The sequence below is a fragment of the Brassica napus genome, chromosome C9 (assembly GCF_020379485.1).
Source record: "Brassica napus cultivar Da-Ae chromosome C9, Da-Ae, whole genome shotgun sequence".
NCBI classification, from domain to species: Eukaryota; Viridiplantae; Streptophyta; class Magnoliopsida; order Brassicales; family Brassicaceae; genus Brassica; species Brassica napus.
This window is the reverse complement of record NC_063452.1, coordinates 8,843,489-8,864,256: the sequence shown is the minus strand read 5'-3', so window position 1 is coordinate 8,864,256 and position 20,768 is coordinate 8,843,489. Positions and strand designations below refer to the sequence as shown.

The following is a 20,768-nucleotide window of genomic DNA, read 5'->3' as shown; positions in this document are numbered from 1 at the left end:
CGGTATTTCTATTAAAAAAAAAAAGTCGATGTAACAGTAACCCATGGATCATCTCTGTTCCATACCCGGGGGTACTTGATATAAAAAACCTATAACATTTAAAAAATTATTAGTAAAATTATAAATTAATACACATGATGATGAATCATTCTGAATAATTACATTTAATTACCTGATCGGCCTGAGAAGCAAGAATGAAAGGATCATAATATTGCAGCTTTCGCCTCGAATTTACTGATGTAACACCAAATGCATCTGTTCTCACACCTCGATCTAGAGTGTTGTCGTGCCAATCACAATAGAAAACAGTACAGTGCAATCCAACCATGCCCAAATACTTGATTTCTAAAATCTCATGTATGTATCCGTAGTATACATCATCTCCTGATGCAGAACAAACGCCAACATCATAAGTCGTACTCGAACGTCTCCTCTTTTGAGTTGTGAATGCATATCCTCGAGTACAAAATCTCGGATATGACTTCACAACAAAGTTTTGTCCAACGACCATCTCGCGTATCCAATCGTCAAATGTTTCACCTCTGGCCAAACCAGCAGACACCTATTAATAGCACATATATATGTTATATCAATAAATGTGAATTAGTATAAATATGTGATAAATGATATTTTAATTTGTTTAAAGCACTCACATAAGTAAACATCCATCCAGCAAATTCTCTCTGCTTCATTTCTTCTAGTTCGTCCTCTGTGGCGTATCTATATTCGAACCGCTTTTCCGCCATGAAAATCCTGTACATATGATGACAATAGTGTAATTAATTAAGATTTAAATTTCAACTTGTTAAAATAAAAATTTGTAAGCTAATTTATTTACCTCTCATATTTAAGAACATCTTCGCAGTTGGTGAACAAATATGTTTGCAAATTACTGCGCTCCTGCTCAGTAAGTCGACGGTCCTTTGGTTTTCCGCTAAGTCGTCCAACTTCTGTGAAAATGTCTGGAACCGTAACATGATATGTTGCACGTTCGCCTCTATCATCATGCCGAGCAGGTCTTCTGTTTTTGGTCTGAACTTCTGCTGGAAAGTAGTACTCGGCAAAGTTTGAAGTTTCTTTATTGTTCATCTGTGCGACTATAGAACCTTCCACCCTACTTAAAATTTTCACCATCTTCTTCAAATGGAACATATACCGCTCATACAGATACATCCATCTATACTGCACATGACCACCAAGTTCCAACTTTCTTGCCAGGTGAATAACAAGATGCTCCATAACGTCAAAAAATGAGAGAGGAAATATCTTCTCAAGGTTGCACTGAATCACGGCTATGTTAGTCTTCAAATTTTCAATACCTTCAAGAGTCACTGATCTCGTGCATAAATCGCGGAAGAAACCACTTATCCCTGCAATTGCTTCATGAACATTTCGTGGTAATAGTTCCTTGAAGGCAAACGGAAGGAGGCGCTGCATCATTACATGGCAATCGTGGCTTTTCAAGCCAGTAAACTTTCCTTCCTTTCTGTCGATACAGTTACGAAAATTAGATGCGTAACCGTCTGGAAATTCCACATCGTTTGAAATCCAATCAAAGAACGCATCTTTTCCCTCTGCATCAAGTCGGTATATGGGAAAAGGAGCCCTACCATTCTCATCAACATGAAGTTCTGAACGAGCACATATATCGACTAAATCCAGTCTTGACTTCAAATTATCCTTTGTTTTACCTTGAACATTAAGGATCGTGTTCATGAGATTGTCAAAAAAGTTCTTCTCAATATGCATGACATCTAAATTATGCCTTAGCAGATGATCCACCCAGTATGGCAGATCCCAGAAAATACTTTTTTTTGTGCCAGTTATGTAGGTCTCCAACAACATCTACCGGAAAACGCTCATGTCCACCGACGTCTGGCGTCCTTTCTGCACCAAAATCTCTTAGTTGTGTCTTCAAATCTTTCCCACAAATTTCCGGAGGTGGACTGTCAAACACCCTCTTGTTCTTCGTAAACAAATTCCTACTCCTACGATATGGATGATCAGGTGGTAGGAATCTCCTGTGACAGTCAAACCAACACGTTTTCCTTCCGTGTTTTAGTTGGAAAGCATCAGTGTTATCTTGACAATATGGACATGATAGCCTTCCATGCGTTGTCCATCCAGATAACATACCATATGCTGGAAAATCACTTATTGTCCACATTAGTACTGCCCGCATTTGAAAGTTTTCTTTACACGAAACATCGTATGTTTCAGCACCTTGAGCCCATAGTTGTTGCAACTCATATATTAGTGGCTGAAGAAACACATCAAGTGATCTCTTAGGATGCTCTGGTCCGGGAACGAAAATCGAGAGAAACAAAAACTCTCGTCGCAAGCACAAGTTTGGGGGTAGGTTGTATGGTGTAAGAATGACTGGCCATAGAGAATACTGTCTTCCACTCTTGCCAAACGGGTTGAAACCATCAGTACATAATCCAAGGTAGACATTTCTTCTCTCATACGCAAAGTCGGGATACTTTGATTGGAAATGCTTCCACGCTTTTGCATCTGAAGGATGTTTGATCTCACCATCTGTTGAGTGCTCTGCATGCCATCTCATTGGTTGCGCTGTGCGTTCAGACAGATACAACCTCTGCAACCTTTCCGTCAAAGGCAAATACCACATCCTTTTATATGGCACTGGAACTCTTCCACTCGTATCTTTATAACAAGGCTTCCCACAAAATTTGCATGTAACCCGCTGTTAATCCGCCCTCCAATAAATCATGCAGTTGTCGCTGCATACATCTATTACCTGATACGATAAACCAAGACCAGCTACGAGTTTCTGAACCTCGTAGTATGAACCAGTAGCTACATTATCCTCGGGTAGAATACCTTTTACAAAATCAGCAATCGCATCCACACAGTCTTCAGCCAAATTATAATCTGTTTTAATGCCCATCAATCTTGTAGCAGATGATAAAGCTGAATGACCATCTCTGCAACCTTCGTACAATGGTTGCTTTCCAGCATCCAACATATCATAAAATCTCCTAGCTTGTGCATTGGGTAAATCTTCCCCTCTAAAATGATCATTTACCATCTGCTCAGTACCTACACCATAATCTACATCTGTTCTAATTGGTTCTTCTAATCTAACCGCTGGCTGAGGTTCGCTAGTACTACCATGTTCATAATCAGTTTCCCCATGATGATACCAAATTTTGTAACTTCGTGTAAACCCACTCAAATATAGATGAGTCCAAACATCCCACTCTTTAATAATCTTTCTATTTTTACAATTAGAGCAGGGACATCTTAACATATCTGTTTTTGCTTCCGGTTGTCGGTGAACTAACCCCATGAATTCGGTTATACCTCGTTGGTATTCTTCCGTAAGCAATCTCGTGTTCGGATCCAAATGAGGTCGATCGATCCAAGAACGAAAATAATTTGAAGAAGAGATGTTTTTTATGAATCAAATTCGTGTGTAAAGAGAGTAAGAGGGAGGATGAAGATATGGAGTGAATGAAGACAAAGAGGGGTGCTTGTATTTATAGTTGAAATCCTGCCGACAGACCGAGGAAATTCCGACGGAATTCCGACGCCAACGGCTAGTTCGTCGGAATTTCCTTGGAATTTTTAAAATCTCCCAACGGCTCTCCAACGGCTATAATATATCCTCGGAATTCATCGGTTTTTTCCGAGGAATACATTTCTCCTCGGTATTCCATAAGAATATTCCGACGGATTGATATTTCCTCGGAATTCCGTCGGTATATTCCGAGGAAATTCCGAAGAAACCAAATTTTGTGTTTCCTCGGAATATCCTCGGAAATTTCTCGGGATATTCCGAGGATTTCATTTTCCGTCGGAATGTCTGTCAGAATACCGCTGTTTTCTTGTAGTGTAATATCGACTTTAGATTTGTGTGCTTGATAATTTCCAACTTAATTTATCAACGTACTATAAATCTATTACGATATACTGTAGTGATATATATGGTGTTACTGATGCTGACACAAATTTTCCTAGATATTATCATAATATGTTTCTAAAAGTAGCTTTCAAGCTAACAAATGGGTCCATGTTCTTTTCTCATATCAATTTTTCCAACCAATGATCTAGATCATATATGAACTGTCTGATTTTGACAAGATCTGTGACAAGATATTATCCATAACAAAAAGGAAAACTAGAGGTAGTTTTTGAAGAATGAGAGTAGTTAAGAGAATTGAGAGGATCGAAAGGATGAAGGATGAAGGATGAAGGATGAAGGATGAGAACCACAAAGAGTGGGCATCATTGCGGTCGCAGATATTTTTAACCAAAGTGGACCTTCTTATGTTCTATCGCTTTCTGTGAGATTTTATTTTTCTATATTTCTCTACTATCATTTACTGGAAATCCCTAACATAATATTAAAAAGTCCAAAAATAAAACTATTGAGGTGTCGTTATCATAAAAATTGATAGGAATTTTTTTTTCTTTTCGAAATAGTTGAAATTTCATTAAATAGTAATTGTATAGAATTTTAGTTTTGTACACATCATCTAGACATTAATTATGAAGCGATTTTTTTTTATGTGTTGTTGCCACATTCATTCTCAAAAATAAAAAGATGAAATTACTTTGAAAAAATATAATATGATATCAATTTAGTTGTGACATATAAAATTTCTCCTATAGAGATTATTTGTAAACTGATTTTCTTTTTCAAATTTGATTATGTGGCATCAGTATATTCCTTTTCAAAAATTAAAAATGACATAAATTTAAAAATAAACAAGATTAATCTAATTTTGACATATACAACTTTTATAAATATTTCATATTTTAGAAACATTTTAAAATATGATAATGATTAATAATTTTTATAGCACTATCAAAGTAAAATTCCTTTATAAAGATTCACATTTTTAGCAAAATTATTTAAATATGGAAATGGTTAATAACTCACATAATCATCAAATTATATTGTATATATCACATAATAAAAATAAACTAATATATTTATAAATATAAAATTTTTATACATCAACTTATATAATAATAAAGATTATGATGTCTTTATGTTTTTTCCCATATAACATCAATGAAAGTTAGTGATTTGATTAGTGTTTTTTTTTTAAACACCTGACTTCAACAAAAATCAATTTCATCTTGTACAGCCCAAGAGATGATAATTTGATTTTATATTTTCTAAGTAGCTTGACATAAATACACTGAGAATTTTCTTGAGAAACGTCCAAATTTGATAAAGATGTATAAGTGGTCATTTTGTGTAGAGAAGAGAATGCGTATCTAAATTGTTTTCATAATAAACATATATGTAGTTGAACTGAATAAATATGTAATATAACGTATTAAATTATTATTTTGATATTACTAAAGTTTTCATTTTTACTGAATGGAACAATTGCATGTAAGAATATGTTGGAAACAAAAATATCAAGGTAATCTTGATAACATGTACCATAATTACTTTACGCAAAGTTGATATCGTGTAGGTTTTCAGAGGGAATATATGCTTCCACCCAAGCACACTAATGGCTTATATAGTTTAACTAGATTAAGACCCGCGGCTTGTGCAGGATAAACATTATATATATAAATTATTTTATGTATTATATGTTCTTACATATTATGAAATAATAAATATATATTGAATAATTAAAAGTCAGTAACTATTACATATATAATTAAATTGGTGCAAACGTATAAATCAATTTTATTAATCCAAACAATTTTTTTTAAAAATTTGATAGGATATGTAATTAAATTTAAATGATATTAACATACATAGTATATTTTTAATATTAAAGTCTATTAAATGATGCTTTCTACTCATATGTTTTTTTGATCATGTGTATCTTTAATAGCAAAAACTTTAAATTATTGATAACAAAATTTTCATTGTAGGATTAATAATTTTAGTAATTTATAATTTAAAAAAATTTATCAATGTTAGTTCAAAACTTTTATCAAAAAAAATTATTCAAAAAAAATTTTGAAATTAAAATATTTATTTATTCAATATGGTTTATAGTTTAATTTAGAATAATATATATACATATATATTTTAAATCTTAATGATTAATTAAATTAGACTTTTATTTATATGATTTTGTAATCATTTGTATTTTGTCATAACAAAAATTTTAAACCATGGATCGCAAAATTTGAATGTGAGACTTTTAACAGTTTTAGTAATTTATAGTCGTTTTTTAAAATTCAAAATATAACATATACAGAAAAATCTAAATTTTTATAATATGGTTATTGTGATTTTTTTTAAATTATTTTAATAGTTTAAAATTAAACAAATTTAATAGAAGATACATTTTTTTTATCAGATCTTTATTATTCAAAATCATTAATTGTCATATATACTTTAGCCACATTAGGCAATTCCGTAATCTTTATTTAAGGAAATAATAAATGACATTAATAATAAATTTATGGTTAGTTTAATAAAAAGCTTATTATATAATTAGATGGACCAACATATTTCTCTAATAATTCTAAGAATCATCTTAGTGATGACACGTAATTACAAAAAGAAGTTGTAATGTTTCACAAATAATATATAGGGGATAGTTAACCTAATCTCAACAAAATAAAAGCATAAGCATTTTGTAATTACATATTAGGATGTTTATACGTAAATATAAATTAAAAAAAAAAGTGAGTTTTAAACAGTATAACATCCAAAATTTCTGTTTTGATTAATATAGCAGAAGTTCATTCCTAGATTCAAAAAGATTGATAATGACACATTGAAAGAGAGCGTGATTCATTATGATCTTTTAACATATACCTGAAAAATAACAGTGTAATAACATATTATGGCATCCGGCTATATTTTTAGAGAAACTTAAATTAATTTTAACTAATACTTTACTTGGACATGAACATTTCAACATCTTCATTTAACAGGATTGAACATATACTGGAAACAATGCAAATCAGAATGAAGAATCATCTTGCCATGATCAATACCCACACAATACACAAAGAAATTATAAATGTAGTACTAAACGCTCAAACAATCATACTATAAAACCAACAACACAATAACATTATTGTAAGGATGTGGTTCGGAATCAGAACTGGAATCAGAAGTTTATGGAAGCTTTCAGAATTTTGTTTTCAATACGCTGCCGTGTCTGCCAAATGTATACAAAGCGTTTACCTTTTTCATTGAACATTTTCAGTCAATATAAAAACAAACATATTCAAAAGCTACAAACAAAGTTGATCTTTACATGTTCCAAGTTCATGATGCTTCTTGTTCAGCATGTTGCTTTTGTGTCTCAGCCTCTAACTTCCTCAAAGTAGTCGAACTTATCTTATCCCCACTTGATCCATCAGAAACTATTTCAACAATCTCAATCTACAAGGAAGAAAATGATAAGGGTTTGACGATTGAATCTTTCAAAATTCACCACAAGGTTAAGGCTAGGTGAATAAAGAAAGATGAACCTTGAGTTGAGAAAGACCCCTCTCTGCTCTCTTTCTGTTAACTGACAAACCACCAGGTAACGTCTCTTTGCTGCAGGTTATGATTAGTTAAAGCCACGGATGTGAACAGAAAGGAACATGTGAAAAAAAAGAGATTAATAGACACAAGGCTAAACCTGACTACAATAGCTTCCAAAGTTTAATCGACAATAGAAGGTCCATATGGATCAGTAATGGGCTCGGTTTGCACAACCAGCCCAGGTTTGATAGACTACATACAAGACCATGTAGACAAGTAAATAAGAGTAACTCTTTAACTCATATCTTTTGTCACATTAGTTAGTTCACAATTCACATTGTAGTAAGAAGACTATTCAAGTAGCTAACGAGAGAAAATTTCATCCTATGGTATGGGTGCAATTACCTTGACATAGTTCTCCACATTACGCATCCTTTCTTCAATTGGTTGTATCATCTCAGAGAACTGTACACACAACAGAGTGTGCCATAAGAGCTCACCACACCAATTTGTTCACTAGTTAACTCCTTTATTGATAGAAATAGAGCAGACATCTAACCGGAAACACTCTGGGTGAAACAGAGACTAGCTTCTCTCTGTGTGACTTACTTGCTTGTTCGTCAACATAGGGCCATCACATACTCCAACAACTAATCGTTCCCTGGCCAGTTCCGCCGCCGCCTGATTCGATAAATTTCGATTCGATTCTCAAAAAAACTCATACATACGCAGAAATCGCAGAGAGAGAGAGAGAGAAAAAAAACAATTAACCTTGAGGAAAGTGCGATGCCCATCGTGCAATCGATCAAAAGTACCGCCTAGAACGACAGCGCCGAAAGAATTCGCCGTAGAGACCTCTGAATCCTCTGCTGCTGCCATTTTCGATTACGACGAATCCGCCGGAGAAAGAAGACCTTTGAAATTTCGTTCGTATCTCATTTTTTCCCGGTTCGAGACCATTTATAGCCGATCCAATCACTTATGAACCGAACAAACCAAACCAAATTTTTGGTTTTCGGTTCAAATTTTGTTATGAATTGGATTCAATTCGATAAATTAAAAAGAGACGTGTTATTTGTTCGGTTTGACATTAACAGCTTTTTTGATGTAGTTAGGTTAGAATTGGTATAGCTTCTTTTTTTTTTTGTGTAAAAATTCTATTTCATTTAATTTTAGACCGAAGAAAACAAAATCACTTGTATATTTCGTAACGCTTCACCGTATCTGCAGCTTTCACGATCATTCATTCAGCCAGAACAAAAGAAATGAACCAGGCTACAAAAACATCTATGTTTCCAAATCAGAGAGCTTGCTGCTGCTGCTGCTTTGTTGGCTTGAAGCACTCTTGCAAGAAGTTGTGAAGCTGCGAGGAGTACAAGTCTGGAAAGTTCCGGTAGTGATCAACATGAGGAGACGACTTGAAATTGAAAGACTGTACCTTTCTCCCAATCTTCTGCTGTTCTTTGATCCGGATCTCTACGGAATGCGAAGGAACAACTTTGTCACCAGAGCTGTAAAGATAAAGCTGAGGGCATGGAGGGTGGTTCTCATAGAGTCTCTGGGTGATCCTCGTTAGCCTCCTGCAACACTCACGACCAATGACTAACCAGTACCAAGTCAAAAAAAGAAACAGATGGGTGCACATAAAGCTTACATGTTGACCTCTGGGATGTTTAAGACAATGGGGAATAGTTTCTCTAGAGATGATAGCATCATGCTTTCGATTCCTAGAGGTTCTTTCTTTTGCTCATCTTCTTTTCCAGGACTGTTTGGTTCAGTGTTTATGGTGGAGCTACGTTTCTTCAGTATAGCAGCAGTAAAACCAGCTGCCCAAATCTGCAAGCAAACCATGAAATCTATAGTCGAATCTTAATAATAACATACTCATTGCTAAATCTATGTCCCTCCAGTGATTAAGATGTGTATAAAAACTGTACTGTCATAACGGATGCGAGAAGACAATGCGGAAACAATGAAAATGCAGTACTGCTAAGTTTCAACATAAGGAGAAACATTTAAAAGTTCAAACCTTGGTATCTAGAGGATCTGCTCCTCCTGAATCAATGATACAACCCTTAATCTTTTCTACTAACTCTTGTCTGCCCACAAAGCTCTCCAGCAAGGTACCATAGCTGCCAAAAGAACAACACTAGTGAGTAAAAGTGTTTGCTAGTTTCAACACATTCTTACCCAAAAAAAGACAAACACTAAGTTCATCATCATCATCATTAATGAGAAGATGAAAATTGTTTAATTATCATCATTAGTAACCAAACACTAGTTTCAACCTTTTATTTTTATTTTTATTTTTCTTAACATTTTCATCAGTAATGAGAAGATGAGACTGATAATCAAACCTACACAAGCCAACCAGTGTTACTGAAACTGTGGAACACCAAGCACTTTTCTCTCCCGCCCTCTTCTTTCTCCGACACCCACTTGACCAACTCGTTCCCAAACTCATCTATCCGCCGCTCAAGCCTCCGTCCAAGATCAAGCCTGAGCAAATCCCTAACGTCGACGGTGAAAGTAACGGCGTTGATTCCCCTGGAGTTGTACCACTCCACGTATCTCCTTAGGTGTTTCGCTCTCGCTCCCAACCACCCGAGGAGAACCACCGTCGTCTCTTTCCCGCTCTCCCCGAACGTATTCGCGTTTCCCTCTCCGTTCACGGTCCGTGGAGCTCTGTTCCAGACGGCGACGCCGTCGCTGGGTTCGGATCGGAGCGGGTTAGCGTGAGCGGCGGAGTTCTGGAGGTGGAGATTCGACGTGAGGGAGAGGAGAGATTTGAAGAGGTTGGGATTCGAGGGGAGCGAAGAGCAGCAGCGTATGCGAGCGGCGGAGGAGGTTGAGGGTTCTCGGAGAACGGCATTGCGAGAGGGAAAACAGAGGTGGTTTGTGGATTTGAGAGAGAGGGAGTATGGGTTTGGATTGATCTTGGTGAGAAGGAGACGACGATTGAGAGCGCAAGTATTGAAGATTCTTGCTGTTGCTTCCATGGCGAAACTCCGTCGACAATCTCACGGTTTCATCTGAAAGTCGCTAAAAAGAACATATTTAGGAAATCAAACACTCTGTTTTGTGCAGAGGTTTTGGTTTTGTCTGGTCTAGTCTAAGAGGATCAGATCCGCTGTTCTCTTCACAGATTGAGATATTGACCATGACATGTTTCATCATGAAACAAACACTCTTTTTCACTCAGCGGGTTTCGTTTCGTATGATTTGTTGGGATTTGGGAAGAGTTTTCTTGAGAAGAAATTAGTGAGAGGTTGAGCTGCAAAAGCATCCCTAAGAGGCTCTCGGTGCTTCTCATGTTTCGTTAAAGCTACCTCTCGAGACTTTGAAATGTGTCACCTGTTCGGTTTATAAAATAATGGTTTTTCTTGCTTCTTACAGATCGGTGATGATCATAAAGCAAGCAAACTGCAGAGTCTAAGTAGTTTTCTCTACCTACTTCTGTGAGGCAATTACGACCAGAGAGTACTGAAAGATGTTAATATAGTTTTGTGTTATTAGTTGTCCACAAAGTAGTGAATCCAAGCCAATCCCCTCATCAAGTCATGTAACCCAAAATAATAATAATACACATTATCTCACTACAAGAAAACATAATCTTAACGAGGGCGGTTTTCCTCGTGAGTTTGTCGTAAAAGAAGAATTACGACGAATTAGCGAGGAACCACGTTTGCTCGTTACTCATCTGTCGTAACACATATTTCCTCGCTAATTCGTCGTAACTTAGCGAGGAATATATTTCGTCGTAAAGACGAAGTAGATACGTAAAGACCACGTCAATATTCCACGTAAGGAGGTCGCTATATTTCCTCGTAAATACCTCGAAACGAGTTCTTCGTAAACTACACGTAAATACCTTGAAAGTGTTTCCTCGCAAAATACACGTAACGACCACGAAAGGATTTCCTCGTAAAATACTCGTTTATCTTTCCTCGTTATTGTTTTCTCGTAAAATACTCGTTTACTATTTCTCGTCATTTCCTCGTAAGGTTTCCACGTAAATAGGTCGTACATTAGCTACGAATTTACTTCGTTTTTATTATTTTACAGAATTTAAAAATATAATTAAAAAATAATTAAAATTATTTAATTTATTAATAAAATTAAAATTTAAAATAAAAATAAATCAATATGAAAATATTTTATATATAAATAAGTTTTGAATTTATAATACAACAACCGGAAAAAAAACTAAGGGTCGTTCATCGCCTGGTAGAATTCATCACTCCTCCTCGTAACATCCGCCTCGTTATGTACGTCGGATGACTCGCCTCGAATGGGATGTTGTTGTCGCATGTTCCTCAACATGGATTCCCATTCCAGATTTGTGGCCGCTATAACGTCCAAGAAGCCCTCGACTCCACCCATACGAGATTTTGTCGCGGCCAACTCGTTACGCAGCTGAGTGGACTCTCTACGCAGCTGAGCGGACTCTCTACGCAGCTCAGTGACTTCATCATCCCGTCGATGACCATAAGACGATGTCGCTCTCGGAACATCGTTGACGGAACCAATCCCCAACGTCCGTCCCTTTTTTTTAGGGACAACCTTAAAAACAAAAAATAAATATTGTTAGTAAAAATTTAAAGTTATATTAAATGAATAATAAAAAATTAAATTTTTTGAAAATTTACTTCCTCGTAAATCTTATCCATTTCAAGTGTGGATAAGGTGACGGGTAATCCGTCGGTAGACTGCTGGGTCAGCTGAGTCTGGCGGTCTTCAACCCGAGCAACCACGTCGTAGTAGATTTGCTCGGACTTGCCATCTACAAATACGCCCGCCTTGTTCTTGTGGGTCCTCTCGTAAAGTTCCATAAAAGACGGGAGATGTCCCGTCTCTTTGGCCTAAAAAATATTTAAGAAAGTTAGAATAAAATATATATATTAAAAAATTTATTTAATAAAATATTTAATTACCATTTCCAAACGGACACCGGCGTGGGGTTTTTGGCCCGTAGTGTGAAGCATCGGCCCGTTTCCGTGCTCATCGACCGTGTTACGGGAGTTAGAGCAAGCCTGGGCGATTCTAATGGAATCAGGAAGGCGCCAATAACGGATGAGGCCATCCCACACATCCGTGGTGAGTTCAGCGGGTTTGCCACGCTCATACCCCTTCACGATCCAGTCACCCTTCCAGTTGGAGACCGTGTCCAACAAGCGAACTTTCGCCTTCGCGTTAAACTTCTTCCTCACCCTTTCAGTGATCCCCAATGCCCAATCATATTTTTGCTGTTGGAAAAAATAAATTAACAATTAGTCTTTTAGAAAATATATATATAAATCATGAAAAAATTAAAGTATATATAATTAATTAATAGAAACTTACAGCGTAAATTTTGAACCACGTCTTTCTGACGTAGTGAGGCGTCTTACTCCAGTTCAGATGTGCCATGGAGAAGTAACCTTTGATCGTGTCGGTTACGTCCGATGCAAGACATCCGTCAACCCCCCACCTGGAAAATACAAATTTAAAATATAAATTATTTTTTAATGTTATAAAAGAATTTTAAACGAAGTAAAAAAAAATTAATGCAACATACCACAAAGTTCCGTCCGGTCGGTCGGGGTCGATGACTGGTAAACCTTCTCTGCCTGGCAGACGGAGAATGTTCTCTACAGTGTACTGCGAGTAAGGAGCACTCCGAGGCACCATCAAATCGGGATGAATATCGGCGGCCATCGGAGGTGCCATCGGAGGAGGCACAGAAGGAGGCATCGTCGGATGAGCCATCGGGGAAGGCACATGAGGAGCCGATGGTGCACTAGAAGAAGTAGACCCAGAGACTCTCTGAGTGTACTGATTCTCGGGGACAGTCTCCTGACCCGAAGAAATGGGGGCTGAAGAAGAGGTCGGGTCTAAACGACTACCCGGCTCACCGAAGATCTCTCTGTAATGGGCAGTAAGTCTTCCTTTTCGAACCTGAGAAAAAAATTAAATTTTTAAAATTAACATCAACAGTATATTTCCCAACATTATCCACCTAATGAACACTAAATAACATAAAATCCGTAAACCTATCTAAATTCCCTATACTAACCACCTAATCTACCCTAAACTAACCAAATTAGAGAGGCTTACCATTGCTACGGAATGGAGAGGAAGTGGAGAGGAAGTAGAGAAGAAAGAAAGAGTGAGCGCTCGGGGGTATATATAAGATTACATATCGTCGCAAATTCGTCGTAAGGTTACGACGAAATAGCGAGCAGTTACAAAGGCCCGTGTTTTTCAATACGAGGAAATTGCGAGGAATCACAAAGGCCCGTGTTTTTATATACGAGGTATTAACGACGATTTTGCTTACGTGGAATTAACGAGCCTTGTTTTCCTATAAATATACCCACAACTCTCATTCTCAAACCACACACAAACTCCCAAATCACACCCTATCTCAAATCACATTCCTCAGCAAAATCCTATTCAAATTATAAATATTTGAAAAAAATAGGAAAAGGAGAAGATATTAGAATTCATGTGGGCGAGACTTACGTATTATAATTGCTGGAAGTCTTGCCACATGTTAATCTGGTATTTTTCTCTTTTTCTTTTTTTTTCTAGTTTTTACACTACGAGGTATTTACGACGATTTCTGCTTATGTGGTATTTACGACGATTTCATCCAACGTGGTCTTTACGATGATTTGGGCTTACGTGGAATTAACGAGTGTTTTGTTTAAATCTTTTTACGTGGTGTTTACGACGATTTCTGCTTACGTGGAATTAACGAGTATTATGTTTAAATCCCTAAAACCCCAAACCCCAAACTCCAAACCCCAAACCACAAACCCCAAACCCCAAACCTGAAACCCCAAACCCCAAACCTCAAACCCCGAAACCTCTAAACCCCAAACCCCAAACCCCAAACCCCAAACCCGAAACCCCAAACCCCAAACCCCAAACCCCATATTCCAAACCCAAACCCCAAACCCCAAACTCCATATTCCTTATTTTCATATATTTCAAACTCCATCTTTATTTTTAAATTTCGTCGTTATTTCCTCGTTGGCTTACGAGGTATTTACGACGATTTCTGCTTACGTGGAATTTACGACGATTTCTTATACATGGTTTTTACGACGATTTGTGCTTACGTGGAATTAACGAGCCCCGCGTTCTTTATTTTAATATTTCGTCGTTATTTCCTTGTTGGCTTACGAGTCCTTAACGATGATTTGTCTTACGTGGAATTAACGAGTGTTATGTTTAAATCCCTAGAATCCGAAACCCCAAACCCCAAACACCATATTCCTTATTTTCTACTTCATATATTCCAAACTCCATCTTTATTTTCATTCCAAACCACAATTCCCACATTTGCTTATTCATAAAAAAAACTCTCACATTACCTTATTCATAAAACAAACCCCACATTATCTTATTCATAAAACAAACTCCCTCATCTTATTCATAAAACAAATACATCAATCGGATACATCGACATTCTCGTCATCACTAGAAACATCATCATTTTCATTAAACTCGTCTTCAACAGCTTCGTCTGTGGCATCATCGGTAAGATCTTCGTACTCGTGATTATGCGGATCAATGAGAAGGATGTCATCAATTTCTTGTTCAGGTTCCTCGACTTCATTTATCTGTTCTTCTTGCGATGGTGGTTCTTCTCCACTGATGATTCGTCCTCGAGGTGTAACTTTGATCACTACTAACCAAGTGGTGACCTTTACAAGTGGAGATTGAATTACTTCGTGTAACCACTTAGGATAATCTGCATCGTCGTCGTCATAATCAACCTGCAAAAATAAAGAGAATGTTAATGAAATACAGATCATGTATGAAAAAAAAAGTTTGAGTTAATACCTGATTCCGCAACCACTTAATGAAGTGTTGATCTTTCCTTTTGTCTACGTCACTTGTGGATATACCAGGAAATGTTTCTTCGACTTGAGAAACAAATAGGCTGTAAAATCACATTTTATAGGAATGAATCTCTCGCAATTATACAATTAATTATACTTATATGTGTTTCGAAGTGTCAATATATGTTACCTTTCAAAATAACGCATCAATGGATCTTCGCAATTGAGTAGAATATAGGTGTGTGCACTATGAGCGTCTTGTTCACTCGACCACCAAACCTCTTTAGACTTCCCACCGAGTCGTCCAATCTGGCACAAGATGTCTGGAACACCAGCAACTGCATATGTTGGCGCAACACCACCATCATCATATCTTCTTGGAGCTCTTCTCCGGGTACGCACTTTTGACGCAAAGTAGTACGATGTGAAGTGAGAAACTTCTTCCGTCAAACTTCCAGCAATTATAGAACCTTCAACTTTGGCGAGGTTCTTTGCTTTTCCCTTCAAATATTTCATGGCTCGCTCATACTGATACATCCATCCGTAATGTACAGGTCCACGAAGCAATGCCTAATATGGGAGGTGGACAGCTAGATGCTCCATGACGTCAAAAAATCTGGGAGGAAATATCTTCTCCAAGTTGCACAATAAGATGGGAATGTTCTCCTGAAGCTGTTCCACAACTTCTTCTTTAAGAGTGTGTGTGCTTAGATCCCTGAAAAATGCTCCAATGCCTTTTATATTCCAAAAAAAATTAAACACATTGTTAGTCATATATTATTTTGTAAATTATTGTGATATAATACACTACGTTCCTGCAAGTGCTTCATGTACGTTTGTTGGAAGTAGCTCCGCAAATGCAAAGGGCAGTAGTCGTTGCATAAAGACATGACAATCATGACTCTTCATCCCGGAGAACTTTTGACCCTTTTCAACACATCTAGAGAGATTCAAAACATACCCATCAGGGAACTTCACTTCTGATGCCACCCAGTTGAACAACACCGACTTTTTTTCTGAAGATAATCTGAATATCGGAACGGAAACTTGTCCATTGCTTTTAATATGTAACTCGCTTCTTGAGCAAATATCGGGCAAGTCCAACCTCAATTTTATGTTGTCTTTTGTCTTCCCTGAGACATTCAATATTGTATTCATGATGTTCTCAAAGAAATTCTATCTATATGCATCACATCGAGGTTGTGGCGCAGAAGAAGATCCTTCCAATATGGCAACTCCCAAAATATACTCTTCTTGTGTCAGTTGTGATGAACACCGTAAGAATCATGCATATTACGAGGGACATGTCAATTACCACCCCAACGAACTGTTTCGTTAGCTCCGTAGTAGTCGATTTGCGCTTCAATTTGTTCTCCAGTTAGATATGGAGGAGGAGTGTCTCTCACAATCCTTTTGTGCCTAAACAAATTCTTGTTTCTTCGGTAAGGATGGCCAATGGGAAGAAATCGACGGTGACAATCAAACCAACTTGTCTTCCTACCATTCTTCAGTTGAAACGCATCTGTCGTTCCATTACAATATGGACAAGCTAATCTCCCATGTGTAGTCCATCCAGACAACATCCCATAGGTAGGAAAATCACTTATGGTCCACAAAAGCATCGCTCGCATCGTAAAATTTGTCTTCGTTGAACAGTCATACGTCCTCACCCCTGTTGACCACAAATCCTTCAACTCTTTTATCAGTGGTTGTAGGAAAACATCCAGGTACCTTTTTGGATGGTTCGGACCAGGTATTAATATGGTCAAGAATAGCAACTCCCGTTGCATGCACATCTCCGGTGGCAGGTTGTATGGTGTAAGAAAGACTGGCCACAATTAATATTGTCTCCCTGACATTCCGAACGGACTAAATTCATCTGTGCATAGTCCGAGATACACATTCCGGATATTGCTAGCAAAATCCGGATGTACTTTGTTGAAATGTTTCCAGGCTCTTGCATCTGATGGATGAGTCATCTCACCATCCGTCTGAGTATGCTTGGCATGCCACCTCATCTTTCCAGCAGTCTGCTCTGATTGATACAATCTTTTCAATATGTCTGTAATTAGTAGGTACCACATCCTTTGGTACGGTACCCTATTACGTCCCCATCCTTGCGGCTTGAATCGTGGCTTCTTGCAGAATCGACATTCTTCTAGCTTCTCATCATCTCCCCAATAGATCATGCAGTTGTCGATGCAAACATCTATCATCTCCGAAGGCAACCCAAGACTATAAACCAGTTTCTGAATCTCAAAATAAGAATCAGCAGACACATTGTCTTCCGGAAAATACTCTTTAAACAAGTCCGCCCATTCGTTCATGCAACTTTCAGGTAGATTGTGATCAGTTTTAATATTCATCATTCTAGCAGCTAACGACAATTTAGAGAGACCTTCTCTACAACCACTGTAAAGTGGTTGATTCGCCGCGTTTAACATTTCGTAAAACTTTTTTGCATCTATATTAGGTTCTTCATCTTCATCATGAGCTACGAATGCATCAGCTACCATATCATGAACCCTATCATAATCTACCATCTCCTTTTGATGGTAACTATGTTCATTATGCAAAATATGATCAACCGGTTCTTTTTCCTGAAAATTGCTATTACTACTACTAGCTTCATTCTGATCATAATTAAAACCTTCTCCATGTTGAAACCAGATATAGTAATTTGGCGTGAAACCTCTATTTATTAAATGCTTCCAAACATTTTCACGGTTTGCCAGTTTCGAATTGTTGCATTTCCGACAAGGACAGAACATCTTACCACTTTCTTGGGCGAGCGGTGTTGAATGTGCTTGATGCATAAATGTCTCCAGACCCGCAAGGTATTTTTTCGTCACTCTCCCGTTAGCATCTCTATGCATATACATCCACTTCCGCAACTCGTAAATAGTCCCGGAGCCAGCCATTTTTTTTTCTTTCACGTTTTTTGTTGTTGGTGTGTTTAAAATGATGTTCAAACATCCATATTTATAGGAAATTTCGAATCTGGTAGTTGTAATTTTCCTATGAATTTACGACGAAAATTAATTAGGTGGCAAAAAAAAAGTGTAACACCTACAAAGTTGGTGGATTCAAAATTTCCTCGCTAAATACACGTAAACTATTTCCTCGTAAATAACACGTAAAGTTTACGTCGTATTTACCAGGAAATAGTTTTTCCTCGTAAAATACTCGTCAAATTACATCCACTTTACGACGAAACACTTTTGTCGTTACGTTACGAGGAAATAACGATGACTTTAGTTTTCCACGTAAGTTCCTCGTAAAATCGACGTAAATTTACGAGGATTGTTTTTCCTCGTTAAATTTCTTCGTTAAGCATGTATTTTCTTGTAGTGTCTATGTCAACTAATAATATGTCAAATAACTAAGTCTGGCATATATTAGGTAAAATATTAAACAACTATGTGCGGTGTGTATTGTAAGATATGAAATATTCCACAAAATATTTTTTAAGCTTTGTACTATAAACACAAGGGGTTTGGAATGTGTTGTAATCTCAGCCAAGTGAGTTGAGTGGTCTAAGTCTTAGAAAGTCTCTCGAGTCTTTTGTAATATTTTTGAGTGTTTTTAATAAATAAAATCTTTCTTTCGTTGTGAATCATTTGTGTCTACCTTCAAACACTTTATCGATATACCTTTGATTCTAAACACTTTTTTTGTGGTTGTACTTACTATGTGTTTGTAAATTTCAAACCATTACGTTATTAGATTTTGAAACCATATAAATAAACCAATCATGATGGAAAGTATTCACAGTTCTACATCCAAACCCACAAAAGTACATAACCACAATCAAAGACTTGTTATGAACCAACCATGGCTTATTTACAACATAAAAGCAGTAAGAGACAATACATTCAGATCCCGGTTGAGTATGAGGCCCTTCTTGCTAGCCTTTGTTGGTCTCATGCAATCTTTTGTTGGCTTGTAATAAACCACTTGGAACTCTTTTTAATCATTGTCAAATTTAGTAAAAAAAAGAACTCTCTTCTTAATCATTTTCAGATGACAAAATCTACTTCCATATGTTACATTTTCTGTAAATTTTTTACTGTTAGTACGTAGTGAAATGTCACACTTTGAAAATATTGTCTTTCGTATCTCTTTGTTGTGGAGTTGTGGTTAATTCCACAGGTATTTTTTAGGCGAACTCTATAGATAGCATATTGATATAACACTTCAAATTTCACAGTTTGTAGATGACTATTCCACGCAGAGATGACATATCTAAAGCTTGTTTGATCTGAGTCCCTACTTTCGTGATAAGGAGGCCCGAAAAAATATTGGAAAATCCAAAACCGAATATTCTCATTCTTTGGTGTGGTGGGGGTGGGGTGGGGTTTTCGTTAGAACCGTATATCAACTTTATATTTTGGATGATGCCTTCGTTTCTAGCCATGTATTTGACGATCACCAAAACATCAGTTCCCACAAATACTACAGAACTGTGGTTAGGCGGCCCACAATTCAATTATTATTATTTTCTCCCATTTGCATATTAAAAAACAAATACTTATGAAATAAACCAAAAAAAAAGAGAGGTAGTCTCGTTGCTACAATGCTACTAGAGGCAGCCTAGTGACCAATCTTTATGTGTGCATGTGCATAGATATTATACTGTGGTAACTAAAATCATGCTACATGTTTTTTCCTGCCTAAACCTTTATTCTGATGAATCGTGCAAATAGTTGCATTTGCATAACTAAAGAGATAAAGTTCGGTGATGAAATGAGTCGTCAACAAAATGTAAACACCACTTACCTGTAATAGCAACTTGGTTACATTTTAGCCAAAAAAAAAAAAAGAAAAACCGAGAAATTAGGATCCATGACCAAAGAAAAATCATAAATTAAGAGAATGACCATAACAAAAAAAATTATATATATTTATACAATATTTTCTATTTTACCCTTCATCACTATCCCTCTTGTTTTTATTTTTTTTAACAGTTTAAAAATAATGATTCAAACTTCTTATTAACATATAAAAATATGAATTTTTTATATACCATGTTTTGAATTTTTTTAAACAAAAATATATTTATAAAACTTACATGATATTTTTTTTGAAAAATTTATAATGTTCTATTTTATTTAAAATATATAAAATAGAAATATAACACACTCTCACATTTTTTTCCTCTTGTATGAATTTCATGTGGTGTTTTAATCTATAGTATATGAAGAATAGTAATGTAACTCTCTCCCTCTCCCTCTCCCTCTCCCTCTCCCTCTCCCTCTCCCTCTCTCTCTCTATTATATAACTTTAATTCTGTTTGAAATGATCTATTATATATTGACATTTTAAATAGAATGCTATTTCATTATTGTGTATTATATAAACGCTCACATGTTATAAAAGACTACAAATATCCATTTTTGTGGTAATTGACACAATTCCTAACTCATAGGTATTTTGTTAATTCTTTTTCTGCAAATGTTATACCACACATTCACCCAAAAAAAAACTAATAAATAACACTGTTA

The 20,768-nt window shown here is 36.4% G+C and overlaps 2 protein-coding genes across 4 annotated transcripts; both read right to left on the bottom strand.

Moving 5' to 3' along the window:
• Positions 1-6,853: 6,853 nt before the first annotated feature.
• LOC125593012 (phosphopantetheine adenylyltransferase-like) lies at positions 6,854-8,514 on the bottom strand. Of its 2 annotated transcripts, XM_048768871.1 has the most exons (6): positions 8,204-8,514; positions 8,042-8,113; positions 7,838-7,897; positions 7,590-7,684; positions 7,435-7,504; positions 6,854-7,345 (listed from the first exon to the last, which is right to left on the bottom strand). In XM_048768871.1, the coding sequence occupies exons 1-4, from the start codon at positions 8,309-8,311 to the stop codon at positions 7,613-7,615; spliced, it is 312 nt and encodes a 103-aa protein (XP_048624828.1). In that variant the 5' UTR covers positions 8,312-8,514; the 3' UTR covers positions 6,854-7,345; positions 7,435-7,504; positions 7,590-7,612. The 2 variants fall into 2 exon arrangements, with proteins under 2 accessions (XP_048624828.1, XP_048624829.1); XM_048768872.1 differs by lacking the exon at positions 7,590-7,684.
• A 101-nt stretch (positions 8,515-8,615) lies between these two features.
• Positions 8,616-11,034, bottom strand: LOC106357814 (transmembrane protein 53). Of its 2 annotated transcripts, XM_013797518.3 has the most exons (5): positions 9,794-11,034; positions 9,462-9,564; positions 9,087-9,268; positions 8,871-9,012; positions 8,616-8,795 (listed from the first exon to the last, which is right to left on the bottom strand). In XM_013797518.3, exons 1-5 carry the CDS (start codon positions 10,429-10,431, stop codon positions 8,733-8,735), a joined length of 1,128 nt encoding a protein of 375 aa, XP_013652972.2. In that variant the 5' UTR covers positions 10,432-11,034; the 3' UTR covers positions 8,616-8,732. The 2 variants fall into 2 exon arrangements, with proteins under 2 accessions (XP_013652972.2, XP_013652970.2); XM_013797516.3 differs by having other exon boundaries at positions 8,616-9,012.
• Positions 11,035-20,768: the final 9,734 nt, after the last annotated feature.